The 13,487-nt window shown below is 42.8% G+C and overlaps 1 protein-coding gene across 3 annotated transcripts in view; it reads left to right on the forward strand.

Annotated features, from left to right (window-relative positions):
• Positions 1-12,965, forward strand: part of KIAA0513 (KIAA0513 ortholog) — a 41,706-nt gene extending 28,741 nt beyond the window's left edge. For 2 of the 3 annotated variants that reach the window (XM_075189327.1, XM_075189326.1), the window contains 11 exons: positions 955-1,054; positions 1,600-1,673; positions 1,762-1,832; positions 2,435-2,648; positions 3,078-3,115; positions 3,216-3,291; positions 4,622-4,699; positions 5,878-5,907; positions 7,618-7,698; positions 8,609-8,703; positions 9,551-12,965. In XM_075189327.1, coding sequence (XP_075045428.1) covers positions 955-1,054; positions 1,600-1,673; positions 1,762-1,832; positions 2,435-2,648; positions 3,078-3,115; positions 3,216-3,291; positions 4,622-4,699; positions 5,878-5,907; positions 7,618-7,698; positions 8,609-8,703; positions 9,551-9,600 — 907 coding nt within the window. In that variant the 3' untranslated portion in view covers positions 9,601-12,965. The remainder of the gene's footprint in view (positions 1-954; positions 1,055-1,599; positions 1,674-1,761; positions 1,833-2,434; positions 2,649-3,077; positions 3,116-3,215; positions 3,292-4,621; positions 4,700-5,877; positions 5,908-7,617; positions 7,699-8,608; positions 8,704-9,550) is intronic. The other variant, XM_075189328.1, reaches the window with a different exon arrangement.
• Positions 12,966-13,487: the final 522 nt, after the last annotated feature.

Below are 13,487 nucleotides of genomic sequence, written 5' to 3' on the forward strand. Positions count from 1 at the left end.
GGGGCGGGGAACCTGGTGCGCTGTTACTGTAACAAAATTGTGTCATTATTATTATACATGAATGTGTGTCTGTTTATTTACATCAGACTAGCACAGGATTGTGTCCTGGCTGAGCGTCGGGGGGGGGGGGGGGGGGGCATTTTGTGGTTTTTATAACTCAGCGCTGTATCCGCTCATCCACAACTAATAACTTCCAACGAAGCAGAATCAGGCTCCGGGGAAGAGAGGGAGATATCCGCAGCCAGGCACAGAATGCAAAGTTTCCAGGAGCTCAGGGCAGAATCTGCCATAGACGGAATCCAAAAGCCTGGATGCTCCGTGCCATCCTGAATTATTGATCAGGTCCTCTGGTAGATGTGACAGCTCCACACAAACTGCGTATACGTAGGGTGGATTATACGGAACATGGAGCAGGACTGTAAGGGGGAGTAGAAAATTGGGACAGGCACAATTCTACCCATGAACTATTAATTCATATACAGTTTAGAGGGTGGTGGGATAAAGGGGGTGTCCAAAACGAGGTGACAGGGCCTCAGCTGGTAGAGGGAAAGCTCAGAGGTAACGTTAGGACCCCTATTAGGACTGTTGGTAGATACTAGGAGCGGACGTAGAACTGTACAGCAGTAAAGGAATGGAAACCTGCTTGTGATAATCACAGGTCGTTCCTGAGAATGTTCTCCTGCTGTAAGTTCTAAGGATATTATAATTCACTGAGATGTTCTGGGACCATATAAAGACACCAGGCCACACACAGAGAGCTTTTCTACAGGTCTTGGATCAAGTGACTTCTACTAACTTACAGTACTGGGGGCATTAATTCTTATATTACACAAGTTTTCCTAATAAAGATTGAAGCAATGACATTGGAACCTTTTATATATCGCTTTCACTTGTAGGAGTTTATACACATATTACAGTCACGTGTATTATATTAATATGTGAATTGTCATTCAGGGAGGACGTGGATCAGGAGGAGAAAGCCAGGTTTGGCGAGCTGTGCAGTATGGAGAACGGCAAAGGACGGGAATGGTTTGCGCGGTTCGTCAGCGCTCAGGTAAGCGGACCTGTGCGGGGGGCTCAGTACAAGGCTGCGCTCTCCTCACCGGGGGCCCCAACCTGGGAAATTCTAAATATTTATTCTTTCTGTTTATTACTCTGTGGACAGCACAATGTTCCCTCATCTTGGTTGTCCAAAAAAGAGCAACACTGATATTTATTATTATAATAGTGATTCTATTGGAACCTTTCATGAGAAATTTCTATTCTGCAAACAAAATGTAAACATAAATGTTCTATAGATGATGATTAGTTACTTATATACCTGTGTCCTCCATGTCTTTTGCTGGCAGTCCCTCTCTCTGTGTTTTGCATATTATGCAAATGAGAGGGAGGAGACCATACTCTGATACAAGAGTAAAACAGACGGACAGATGGCCCCTGAGATTGTAGCTTTGTGGATCGTTATTATATAGAAATTCTAAATTCTGTTTTTCTTTTGGACCTATCTGGTGCTCTATAATATCTACATTGAGAACTCGCTTGTGACCGGGGGGCTCACAGGAACTCTCTAACATATTTTACGGTTTTGTCTCCCCGCAGCGCTGCAACTCTAAATGTGTCTCGGAGCAGACGTTCTACCGGCTGGTGCAGTCCTTCGCTGTGGTGCTCTTTGAGTACGTCCCATCTTCCTGGTCAGGTTGGGGGCATTGTTTGGGGAAAACTCCAGCGTCTCCTCCCTAATCTTCCTTCTGCTTTGTTTAGGTGCCATCAGATGGACGATTTTGGTCCTGCCAAGAACCTGATGACGATGTGCTTCACCTATTATTATATTGGTGAGACGCCCGCGTGTGCTGCCGTGATTGAGGCTGTCTCTATATAACCGGGGGGAGGGAACGCTGACCACATTATTTTAATTGGTTTATATATATGTATACATACATAGGCAAACCGAGGGGGGGGGTTTCCTAAAGCCTGAAAACCCCCTCCAAGCCTGGGGCAATGTATAATTTAGGTTGCTGGACCCTGCTCCCACTTCACACGGCTCTGCTTGAAAAGGGAGAGCTGCACCTAACAGTAGCGCACTCAGCATTGCCCATGTATATGATGGGGATAGGAAGAGTTGGAGAGCAGCCAAGCACTGTCTAAAATTATAGCTACGCCCCCATGCATGATTGTCACGCCCACTGGTGGTGTGGTGTGGAAACCCCCCTCTACAAGTCCTGCGTTTGCCCCTGACATGCTGCTGTTTGTTGGACTACACCACTCCTCCCAAAGCAGTTTGAGTGGTGGGAGTGGCCAGCTGTAGAAGGGGCAGGGCCAAGCTCCAAAAAGGGGTGTGGTTACTGTCTCATGGTACTCCTTATGGCTGTCTATGCTGTGTTCATGTGGGATGGGTACTACTGCGCCATCCGCCTTCATGCAACTTTTATTCCAGGTAAACCGCACGTCTCCCCGACTGAATCCCGCGAGAAGCCGGTGAGCACCGGCAGCATTGACGGCTATCTGAAATCCGCCAACAGCTGGCTGGCGGAGAAGAAAGACAACGTTGAGCGGCTGCTGCGGACGACGTCGGTGACGACGGAGAACATGAAGGGTTTCTTTGGGGGGCTGGAGAGCAAGTTGAAGGGACCCTTATCAAAGAGAAACGAGTGAGTAGCAATTGGTGCACAAAATGCTTCAGTCTTACAGCGGCTATGGAACAATAAGTCCCAGCATGCCCTGCCACCCTCTGACCTCATTAATTGCCTCTAGCTGGCAGGAAAACCGCTTCACAGCTCACTCAGGTGACTTTAATTTATTGGCCACGCCCTCATGCAACTTGTACTAAGTACAGGCTTCTTTCTGTGATGTTTGGCTGTGTCTTCATATAACCCGCTAATGTGTGCTGTCAGTGTAACGCATGGCAGAGCCAGAAGTACAGCTGCTCGTTACAATACCCACTTCCTGAGGTCATCTCAGCACAATGAAGAATTTACATACATGAGACAGTTGCACAATGCACTTTATATGTATCCTATATGTTCCTCTGTATCTAGTCTGTCCCCAGCAGCTAATACATTCCTCCTATTTTCCACCAGGCAAAGTGAAGACACGTCGAGGGAGCCTTCAAATGACAGTGAGTGGGTCTCGCTGTCCCTATGTTTACACCTTCTGTCAGAATCTTCATTATACGTTACATTGTATATTTTCACATCTCATTTTGTATTTCTGTACAGTCCCTCTGCAGAGTCCTGATGAGAAGAAAGGGGAGAAGATCTATCTGTACACGCACCTAAAGCAGCAGCCTATATGGTAAGGAATAAGGTCTTTACGTTCAGATTATCTTGGTCGCTGTAAACACGGTCGGTGTTTACAGCATTGTTAACACGTATTACACCCGATCTAAGAGGGCTGTGCCCTAAATATTGCTAGAATTTATTGCCCCAAAGCACGTGGACCAGCAAAGTATCAGACAGTAGAAGGATTATTATTCATACATTAAATATTTGAAGTTGAATTGACCGGATAGAAGAAAAAAATATATATATTTTCATCAAACTGAGATTATTTATTGTTTTTCTACCAAAGTAAAACTTTTTACAAGAGATACCTTAAACGGCAAATTATAAGCTGTGATTTTGTCATGCACAGACAGGTCTGTAATATAGTATTATCATTATAATAATCTATAATATAAATGTCTAGTGGCGTGTGTTAGTCTGTCTGTGTGTGGAAAATATAAAACCAAGCTGCAGCACCACCTGCTGGGCAGAGTTATACACTGACCTACTAAATTCTTAGTGTGTGTGGGAAAAAAAATTCAGAAAGGGCTGAAATTTGGTATACTAAGATGTTTTTAATTTGTTAATTTAATTTGTTAATTGTTAAAAGTGTTTATAAAGATTTAAAAAATATATATATATATATATATATATATATATATATATATATATATATATATATATATATATATATATATATATATTTCTTGAAGGAGAAGTGACAGTTGGGAGTGGTTGGTGGTTGCCGGGGGTGACAGTGGGGAGTGGATGGTGGTTGCCGGGGGTGACAGTGGGGAGTGGATGGTGGTTGCCGGGGGTGACAGTGGGGAGTGGTTGGTGGTTGCCGGGGGTGACAGTAGGGAGTGGTTGGTGGTTGCCGGGGGTGACAGTGGGGTGTGGTTGGTGGTTGCCGGGGGTGACAGTGGGGTGTGGTTGGTGGTTGCCGGGGGTGACAGTGGGGTGTGGTTGGTGGTTGAGGCCTGGGCTATGGCCCAAATGCGTGACAAGAACCTTTTTAACACCTTAAGTAGCTTGATTTGACTAGAATGCATGAGTATCATGCACGGGTTAACTTGTAAATTAATATTAGCCTTTTGGTTCCCGTTCCTGGACCCTTGGAGATTATGTAACGGCGTCTGATGCAATGGTGGATCGGCAAGACCGTATCTGCCAATATCATCATCATCATTTATTTATATAGCGCCAACATATTCTGTAGCGCTTTACAATATGCGCTTTGCCAATATGGTGCTTTCCATAGTTTGATAATATTCTGCCCCTGTATGTATCTGGCTGACTTTAATAACTGATGTTCTACTAATAATACCCTGACGCTGTCCGACACATTATTCCCGTCGCAGGCACACGCTGAGGTTCTGGAACGCTGCGTTTTTCGACGCCGTGCACTGCGAGCGGAGGAAGAGATCGCCCACAACCAGGTGAGGAGACCTTGCAGAACGAGGAGGTACAAGGGGTAAAACAGGCAAGAGAGCGATGTAAGCTCAGACATACAAAGTAAAACTATTATTATTCCCCCATCACCATTCAGAACTTTCATGTATATAAATGTATTACTTGAATTAAATAAGAAAGTTCAGTTATGTTCAATTTTACAAAATGTAAAACAATGTTTTATATTATGTTCTACTTTAGACCCCGATCTTCGTATATTAGACATATGTTGCCCTATGACGGTCAGAATGTTTCTTCCTCGGGGAAATAACTGCTCTGTTCTGTTATTTGTTAATAAAACCAAGTTCTGTTCCTGCGCGTGAAACAGATTTTGATCGGCGGCAGACGGGGAAACTGCAGCGTTTTCCGCCCTGAAGCCCCATTAGAACTTTATGATTCATCTCATTACCAGTCCGACCTTTTCTCCAGCCAGAGTTTGGATAATGAGACTTTAATCACCGCAATAAAAGAGGCTCCATAAACTTGTTGACATTCCTTTTCTAATTAGCCTCTTGCCATCCGTGAGATCGCTTCTGTGCCGATGCGTCTTGCCAGGTGTTCAACTACCTGCTTAATTGTCGGAGAAATGCGTCACCTAAGGCAATTCATCAAAGCTGCGGAATAGTTCTTAAAGTCTCTCTGACCCACAGCGCAGGCGGCCATGTTTGTTTAAATTCATCAGAGACTTGTTCCCCGTCATATTGTAGGCTGAGTATTGGCTGCCTTCCTTGTTATGGCGCATTAGCCAAGTACCCCCTAATGTGCGTCAACATTGCAGAGGATCAGGTTAATGCAACCGTCATCTGTTCTGTTATAAGATCTGCTTTACTATTGAGTCCACTTGTATCTCCGAATTGCCTCTTGCAGGTCTGCCCCCTTGTCTCCTGACTTATTTTAAACGTATCCCAAGATAAAATGTTTAACTGTCATTAGAGACAAAACGTTCCCAGTAAGGGTGGTACTCCTATCTAGGTGCGTGTTTTATCCTGCGACTGCTCGAGACGACTTGCTGAGCCGCCGGCTGCGTCCGAGGGCGCCGGTAAGGATTAGTGATATCAGAGCTTACATCCTCTCTTGCTGGTGATGTCGTTCTTTATTTCTGCTTGCCATTGGCATGACCTCTAACCTTTAACCTTTGCTGACCCTGTTTCTGCTGCCGCTCCAGAGGAAATGCGGGGGAGGAAGATGAAGAGAGGTTGGTTGTCCTATGTTTATTAGCTGTGCTACCAGCAGTAATCTGTGCAACACATTTTTCCACTTCACACCGGCTTGTCATTGGTTTGAAATTCACTCCGCATCTGCACGGTGGACTCAGCCGTCTTATAGGCTGAACCAAGCTTGATAAGTACGCAGCCTATTTATTTGACTAGGAACTAATGACATCACACAGGCACAGAATGTATCAGTGATGTCACTAGCTCCTAGTGAGTTGTATTCTCACGTGTATTGATTCAGCCAAACAAATGTCTGCTTCCACCCAACCAGTGCACTGTAATTTGTGTTCTGAATTATGACCCATCTGTCGGACTACTGAATGTTACTGTATTTTATTTTGCTAGCTAGTTTGTCATGTATTGTACTTAATTTATTGTACAAAATGTTGATGGAGAAATGATTTGTAAGAAATGGCCACTGATATTGTGTACGTTCTCAAGACAGACCTGCCCCGTCTCACTGGTCCTCGCCATATTTATTCTAAAACTGTTTTGTAAAGGAATAAATAAAGTAACTGTTTAGGTAACAGTGAGAGAATCTGAAACCAGCCAACATTCCTTCACTGCAGTTTCCCAACCTTGAAAATGTTCTTTAATACATACTGTCAGATTATTTAATTTCTAAAATGTATCAAATAGTGAAGATGACAACATCCACATGCAAAAGGGGCGTAGGGGCCGAAATGGAGGGGGGGGGGGGCGCTTATGATTTAGACTTATTGTGGTAAATGCAATGCAAAATTTAGTACTGAGGTGGTTTCATTTCTTAATGATTTTTACTGTCAGACAAAAAAAAAAAAAATCTATATATATAATTTTTTTTAACTGTCAGTAAATTTTCTGACAGCTGTCAGTCATGCAGAACAAGTCTCCAGTATATGATGATCAACTTAGATAAAGAACTTTTTATACCCTTCTGCTGGTTTATGGCAGAATATACTTTAGAAAACTTCTGCTGACTGCTGAAGGGTTAACACGAGCCGCTTGGCAGCACAGACGGCTGCAGACAAGTGTGCAGCTCTGAGAGGATAAATGCAGCTTTCCAACCATCAGACCCCCTGTCATCTAGTCAGCCCCCCATACAAACACGTTACCAGTGACAGCCCCTAGAGTGTGAGGAATCTTCTGTTCAGCAGCTGCATACAAGGGCGCCTGTATCGAACCCCCCCCCCTGTTCCCCCAGAAATGCTAATGACCGCCCTTCATCAGCGCAGCTCGCTAATTACACCTCCGCACAAAAGAGCAGGAACATGATCTACTATTATTTGCAGAGTTTTCTTGTATTGTTTGACATTTTCTTACCATCTAATATATTCCAGTAACTCATGTAACCAGATGGTACTCTTTATTGCAGAAGCTCATGTTGTCTGACGGTACTCTGTCCAAAGTCAGCTGCTCAATGTAAACTAGAACTCAAAATATCATCCCCAACCGTCACCATAAATGATAAAGTGTTTATTGTCTCACAGATTACACACCAGTTACACTGTGTCTATCATTCTATTGCTGTAGCCTATAGGAGGTTGTCAGATAGCCTGGACTAAGCTCTTCTTGTACTACAGTCCCCAGCAGGCTGCCTCATCCTGCCAGGAGTTGTAGTTTTAGCAACAGACAGAGACGGAGTTGTTCTACCCCTGACATATAGGGACTTGCATGTTAAATAAATCCTATCTGTGTTTATAACTCGGCAGAGACCGGTGGTATCACATGACGCAGGAGGAGCGAGACGACAGTCTGCAGTTTAATGAGAACATTACGTTTGGCCAGCTCGGGTAGGTATTGTTTATTATCTCTGTGTATATACTGGTCATATTTATTCTGCTCAGAATGTTTAATTTCTCTACTGCTGTCCTGTTTAATCTGCTGAGGGAAATGAAATATCATTTACAGAAAAACAACAAGCACCACATATTAGGAGTAATAATCTGTCACTCAGGACAAACGACTGAACACCGTAAACCATAATAATACATAACTAGTGAATATTTAGGATATGTTTTTCTGTATCGTGGCTTCTTCACTATTGGAGTCCCTAGGAATATTGGACATTAATATATGAAGGATGTATATTACTGAATTAAATAATAGACCTGGAATACAATATTTAATCTGAACTAAATCTGTCGGAAATGAGATCTGTCACATCCCTTTGGTCACAGTCGCCATCCTAAGCTGCTTCCAACCACCCGATATGTATATATCCTCTACTGTGCTACACATTCACATAGCAGGAAGTATATACACGTCATAGCACTCAACAGGCGGCTGTCTGTATTGTACCTACCCGGACAGAGCTGAAGTGACTCCCACTGTTAGATCCATAATACACAGTGCTCAGTACAGGGCAGCATGTCCCTCTCCCTCCTCACCCTTCAGTCTGCCCGTCAACCCCCCCCCTCCTAACCCTTCAGTATGCCCGTCAACCCCCCCTCTCCCTCCTTACCCTTCAGTCTGCCTGTCGACCCCCCCCCCTCCTAACCCTTCAGTCTGCCCGTTGACCCCCCCTCCCTCCTAACCCTTCAGTCTGCCGGTTGACCCCCCTCCCTCCCTCCTAACCCTTCAGTCTGCCTGTCGACCCCCCCTCCTAACCCTTCAGTCTGCCTGTCGACCCCCCCCTCCTAACCCTTCAGTCTGCCTGTCGACCCCCTCTCTCCCTCCTCACCCTTCTGTCTCTCTGTTTAGGACGTTCACACACAACATGTTGGCATTTGGGCTGAGTAAGAAGTTGTGCAGCGACTTCCTGAAGAAACAGGCAGTGATTGGGAACCTGGATGATGGTGAGATGTTTATAAATTATATATATATTTTTAAGAATTCCTTAATAATTTATTGATTTTTAATTTGTGGTGTTTTACTGAAAGGATTAATTATTTTGTGGCAGCTAATATACAATACAGGACTGTAGAGGGTGTATTGTATTCCTCCGGTGGCTAGTATACAATACAGAACTCTTCTATTCCCCCGGTGGCTAGTATACAATACAGAACTCTTCTATTCCCCCGGTGGCTAGTATACAATACAGAACTCTTCTATTCCCCCGGTGGCTAGTATACAATACAGCACTCTTCTATTCCCCCGGTGGCTAGTATACAATACAGCACTCTTCTATTCCCCCGGTGGCTAGTATACAATACAGCACTCTTCTATTCCCCGGTGGCTAGTATACAATTCAGACCTCTTCTATTCCCCCGGTGGTTAGTATACAATACAGAACTCTTCTATTCCCCCGGTGGCTAGTATACAATACAGCACTCTTCTATTCCCCCGGTGGCTAGTATACAATACAGCACTCTTCTATTCCTCGGTGGCTAGTATACAATTCAGACCACAGTCTGTTGCTCTTCTTCTTGCTGACAGAGATCAATGCAGAACAGAGAACCTAAGACAACAGCTCTCAGTGACTCCAGACCCTTACTGACAGTCAGTCTCCTTTCTGGAGATCTGCCGCTATCACCCCCTAAGGCCCTTTGGAAATCCAGCTATATATCCTGTAGAGACGCAAAAGAGACAATTCATGAAATTCATTAATTCTTAAAGTCTCCTTTACAAATAAGTCATTTTAATGTACTTGAATCAGAAATTCTAACGTCATCCTTATTTCTTTTTACACGTTTTATCTTTCAGAGAAATTTAAGCAGCTCACTGACCACATTGAGCAGATGGCTGTGGAATAAAGGCCCAGAAGCCGGTTGGCATCCTCACATTATATCCCAGTATTAGTCCAGAGAGCTGCAGGATTGGGGAATCTGCATATCGGTCCTCACGCTGCCCTTTATAAAGACCCCTCTGACCCGTGTACATGGAGGAAGTGTGTGTGGGGGGGGGGCAGGGCAGGGCAATCAGAGGCGATTTTGAAGAAAAAAAAACCTGTAGAGTTTATATTTTGCAAAGGCGTCTTCTGTACACTTCTGGAAATCAGAGTATTTGATAAAAGTGTTGTCTGTATAACTAGTGGGCGGAAGACAGCCGTGTTTGTGTACCAGATATTTGCATTTCTTTATTATTATTTTTTTATAAGCCGGAATTGGGTTTAAGTGATTAACCCCTTCCTGCCCGGCCCATCATGTGTTGTTACAGTTTCCGGCTGGGGAAATAAAAAAAAAAAAATGTTGTTTTAATTCCTATTGTTATTGGAAAGTTCTCGGTGTGTAGATATTTTCAGACATTACGTGGCACAGTAAATATAATTCCAAGATCTATATTATATATAACGTATCAGTTTGCCGTGTGTTTAGAAATGTATATTTATTAAATATGAATACTTGGCGCTCAGGCCGAGATCTACCGCTGATACAGAATATAAAACAAATGTGTGTATATATATTTTTTAAAAGAGGTGGAGATTTAATAGAGGGGACACCATGCGTTCAAAGTAAGCCACAGTTTTGGGAATTAATCCAGATAAAATAATTATATATTTATAATATAAAAGTGATATTATAATATGTGTAAACCCCTTTATATATTGTATGTGTGAACACTATAGTATTCATTAGCAACATCCACTCCTATCGCTTATATGGATATTTGAAGTCTACTTTGAATTCCATGATGCGTCTTGAAGCACTCAGCCAGCGGAACTGCTTGTAGCATCCTTATAGGTTCTACTAGGTAGGGAATTGTCCTGTATAATGCATTGTAGTAGTTGTGTTATTAGATGACACCAGGAAAACAGGATTCAAATTGGTATCTTGTTCTCCATTCCCAAGTTTTGCTGAAATTCCCTAGATACATTTTACCCAGTTATATCTCTATGGCCCGGACCTCTTGGCTGGTTTTGTTATTTTCATACCAGGGAGTTCCTCAACCTATTGGTGCGTATGGACTTTAAAGAGATTATCTCTCTGTGAGGAGATCAGCCGCTTATAGAGACTGGTTATCCAGTCTTGCTCCATAGTGAATGAGCAAGATCTGGCAACAATGTTTTTAAAGGAACTCTAACCCTAAGCTAGAAGTTGCCTCACGTAAAAAATAATTGGCACCCTTCTCAAATCTATCAAAGTGCTAGTAATGTGTCGGAAGGGAATATATATTTGAGCTAAGGCTTTAATCATGGGGGAAAAATATTATCCTATGCAGAGGAGGCTTCAGGTCTGTAAGCCTGTTGAAGAACTCTGCATGGAGACCCTTACCTATGTCTGAATATTACAAGATTAAATTTCATATTGGGTCAACGTTTAGTCACCTACTATAACATTACATAGTTCTATAAAGCCATCTATCCTCCTATGCTTACCAAGCGTGGTCACTCTTGTCTCCATCTGAGTTCAAGGTGACCCCTATTCTTATATCACACTGTCTGTTACTTTGACAATATAAGTGCATCTGTCACCTACACACAATGAAGGCAGCAGTTTTGCAGGCTGAACCAATAATCACAAAAACGCTGACACCATGTATTAGGAGTGATGTCGATAAGGCACTGTGCTTCAGTGAAATAGGTTGAATATTGGATCAACTCGCATTACGGCTGCCTCCTATGCATACAGGTGACTAACTACCTAGGGTCTTTTTTGTACTGCTTTGTTGGTGCTGTGTTCCCGTGCATTGAGTACGTATATCTGTATTCACTGTTACTTCTCTATTCACTTTTTGAAATCATTGATATGATGCTCGGGGCCAAGTCTAACCTGCGTGAAATGTGAAATTTTAAGTATTATTGAGTAATTCCGATCGTACGTTGTTTTGTATCTGTTCCTTTTGTCGCTGTCTGTATCGTAGCCGTGATCTGTGAGTACGATGTTCAATTCTGTGATGTGCGGCCACTTGTGTGTTGTTACTAGTGAAGGGGTCATAGGAGTCTGTGCGTGCAATATAGCCGGCTCCTAATATTTTTTATTTACTTAAATGTAATCGTTCATTTCTCAGCTTGAATGGAAAGTCCTCTGCCAAACTTGCCATTTTACTGAGCAAGGCAATAACTATGGATTATTTAGTCTGTCACATTGGGATAGTCACACGTTATTCTAAAAGAGAAGTAGGTTTTGTATTTTTTGTTTTATTTTATTTTTTTAAATATTGTAAAGCTCTGACTTTAGGCTAAGAACGGTTATACTCCCGAAAAAGGCAAGAGTTAAAATGTTCTAAAATCTGTATATTTGGGTATATTTATTAAGTACAGGGGCACATAAGATAAATTGTTCTGTGGGAGTGCAGAATTATCTAGATTCATTACCTTTGCTGGTAATGGGCTTTCCTCCGTACTGACACCATTGAAAGTCAACTTGGGGCGTTCAGTGGCTGTAAGCACGGCTGATTGGAGCAGGAGTAGCGCCCGTCCAATCAGCTGCTCTGATAACATTCATCTACCCTGTGTCAGTCTGGGAAAACTGAATTTTAAAGTGCTAGTCTGGTCGAGTACAGGGTTGGGGGTGATGGTTAAAGGATAATTCCACATTTTATATTAAAAATTTTGAAAGCAAGTCTTTCTGCACCTTTGGTTCTCCTTACCTGGATCAGGTAAGGAAGACCAAAGTCAGGTTGTTTGATGGCCTCAGCTCCTGCTGTCATCATCCTAAGGCTTCAGGTCGATGGCGCTGAAAGTCCCAGCACCAGTGGTTTTGACACAGGGATGATTTTGCTTGGCGACCTGACAATGACGGGAGCAGATCTTGGAGCCCACATTGGATTCGACTTGTGGCCTCTTTCCATATAGAGTCCTCCCGTTTGGGGGCGCAATATAATAATGGACCTCCATAGGATTCAAATGAGACTTCTGTAATTCAGGTAGGGGGAGCTACTGCAGTGGGCGTTTAAGCTTTCAAAATTTTCAATATAAAGATGGATTTATTAAGATATAATTATTAGATGGAGTTTTGCATAAACTTGTGTCACCAGAAAACATTATAGGAGCGGTGTGTCCACCCCATCATTCAACACATTCTCATGCGGACCATTGACATAACGTTGGTACTCTTAGTCACAATGTCGGATGAGAGGGAAGAGCTGTTACTTTTGAGTAAATTGTTACATTTTGTATGGGAATGAGAGGATTGTATTAGTTGTATCTTGGATAATAAAACCATGTTGTCTTGGTGAATTATTGTCTTGGTGATTTATTGGAGACTATACATCTTTACTCGATCTCTACTCCATCAAAAAACACATTACTGTTAAACAATATATATTAAAAGGATTTCACACAGATGTTTGGCTTTGCAGGAGGAAGGTAACCATGGAAAATTAAATTTTTTTTTGTATTAATTGCTATACACAGTGAACTGTTCTGCACCTCAGAAGGTGAAGGTTGTATATTACCATACTGGGTATAGTAACTGTACATTCAGTGTGGTCCTCACAAGTGATTCCTGATCTCACACAAAGCAAACTTTAATTCACACCTGCAGAGTCCAATGTGTGTAACTAATGCACCTGATTGGCCGCTGGTGCTGTCCAATCTGATCAGTCACAGGAATAGTTACAACCTTTCTATCCTGTATAGTACTGAGTAGACGACTATAGGACTGGACACTAGTAGAGATGGAATCTGGAAATGGGGGCTTGAAATGGGTAATAAGTAAAATGTTGTGGTACAGACCAGAGTGTAGACCACCTCTGCAGT

This window comes from Mixophyes fleayi, chromosome 10 (genome assembly GCF_038048845.1).
Source record: "Mixophyes fleayi isolate aMixFle1 chromosome 10, aMixFle1.hap1, whole genome shotgun sequence".
NCBI classification, from domain to species: domain Eukaryota; kingdom Metazoa; phylum Chordata; class Amphibia; order Anura; family Limnodynastidae; genus Mixophyes; species Mixophyes fleayi.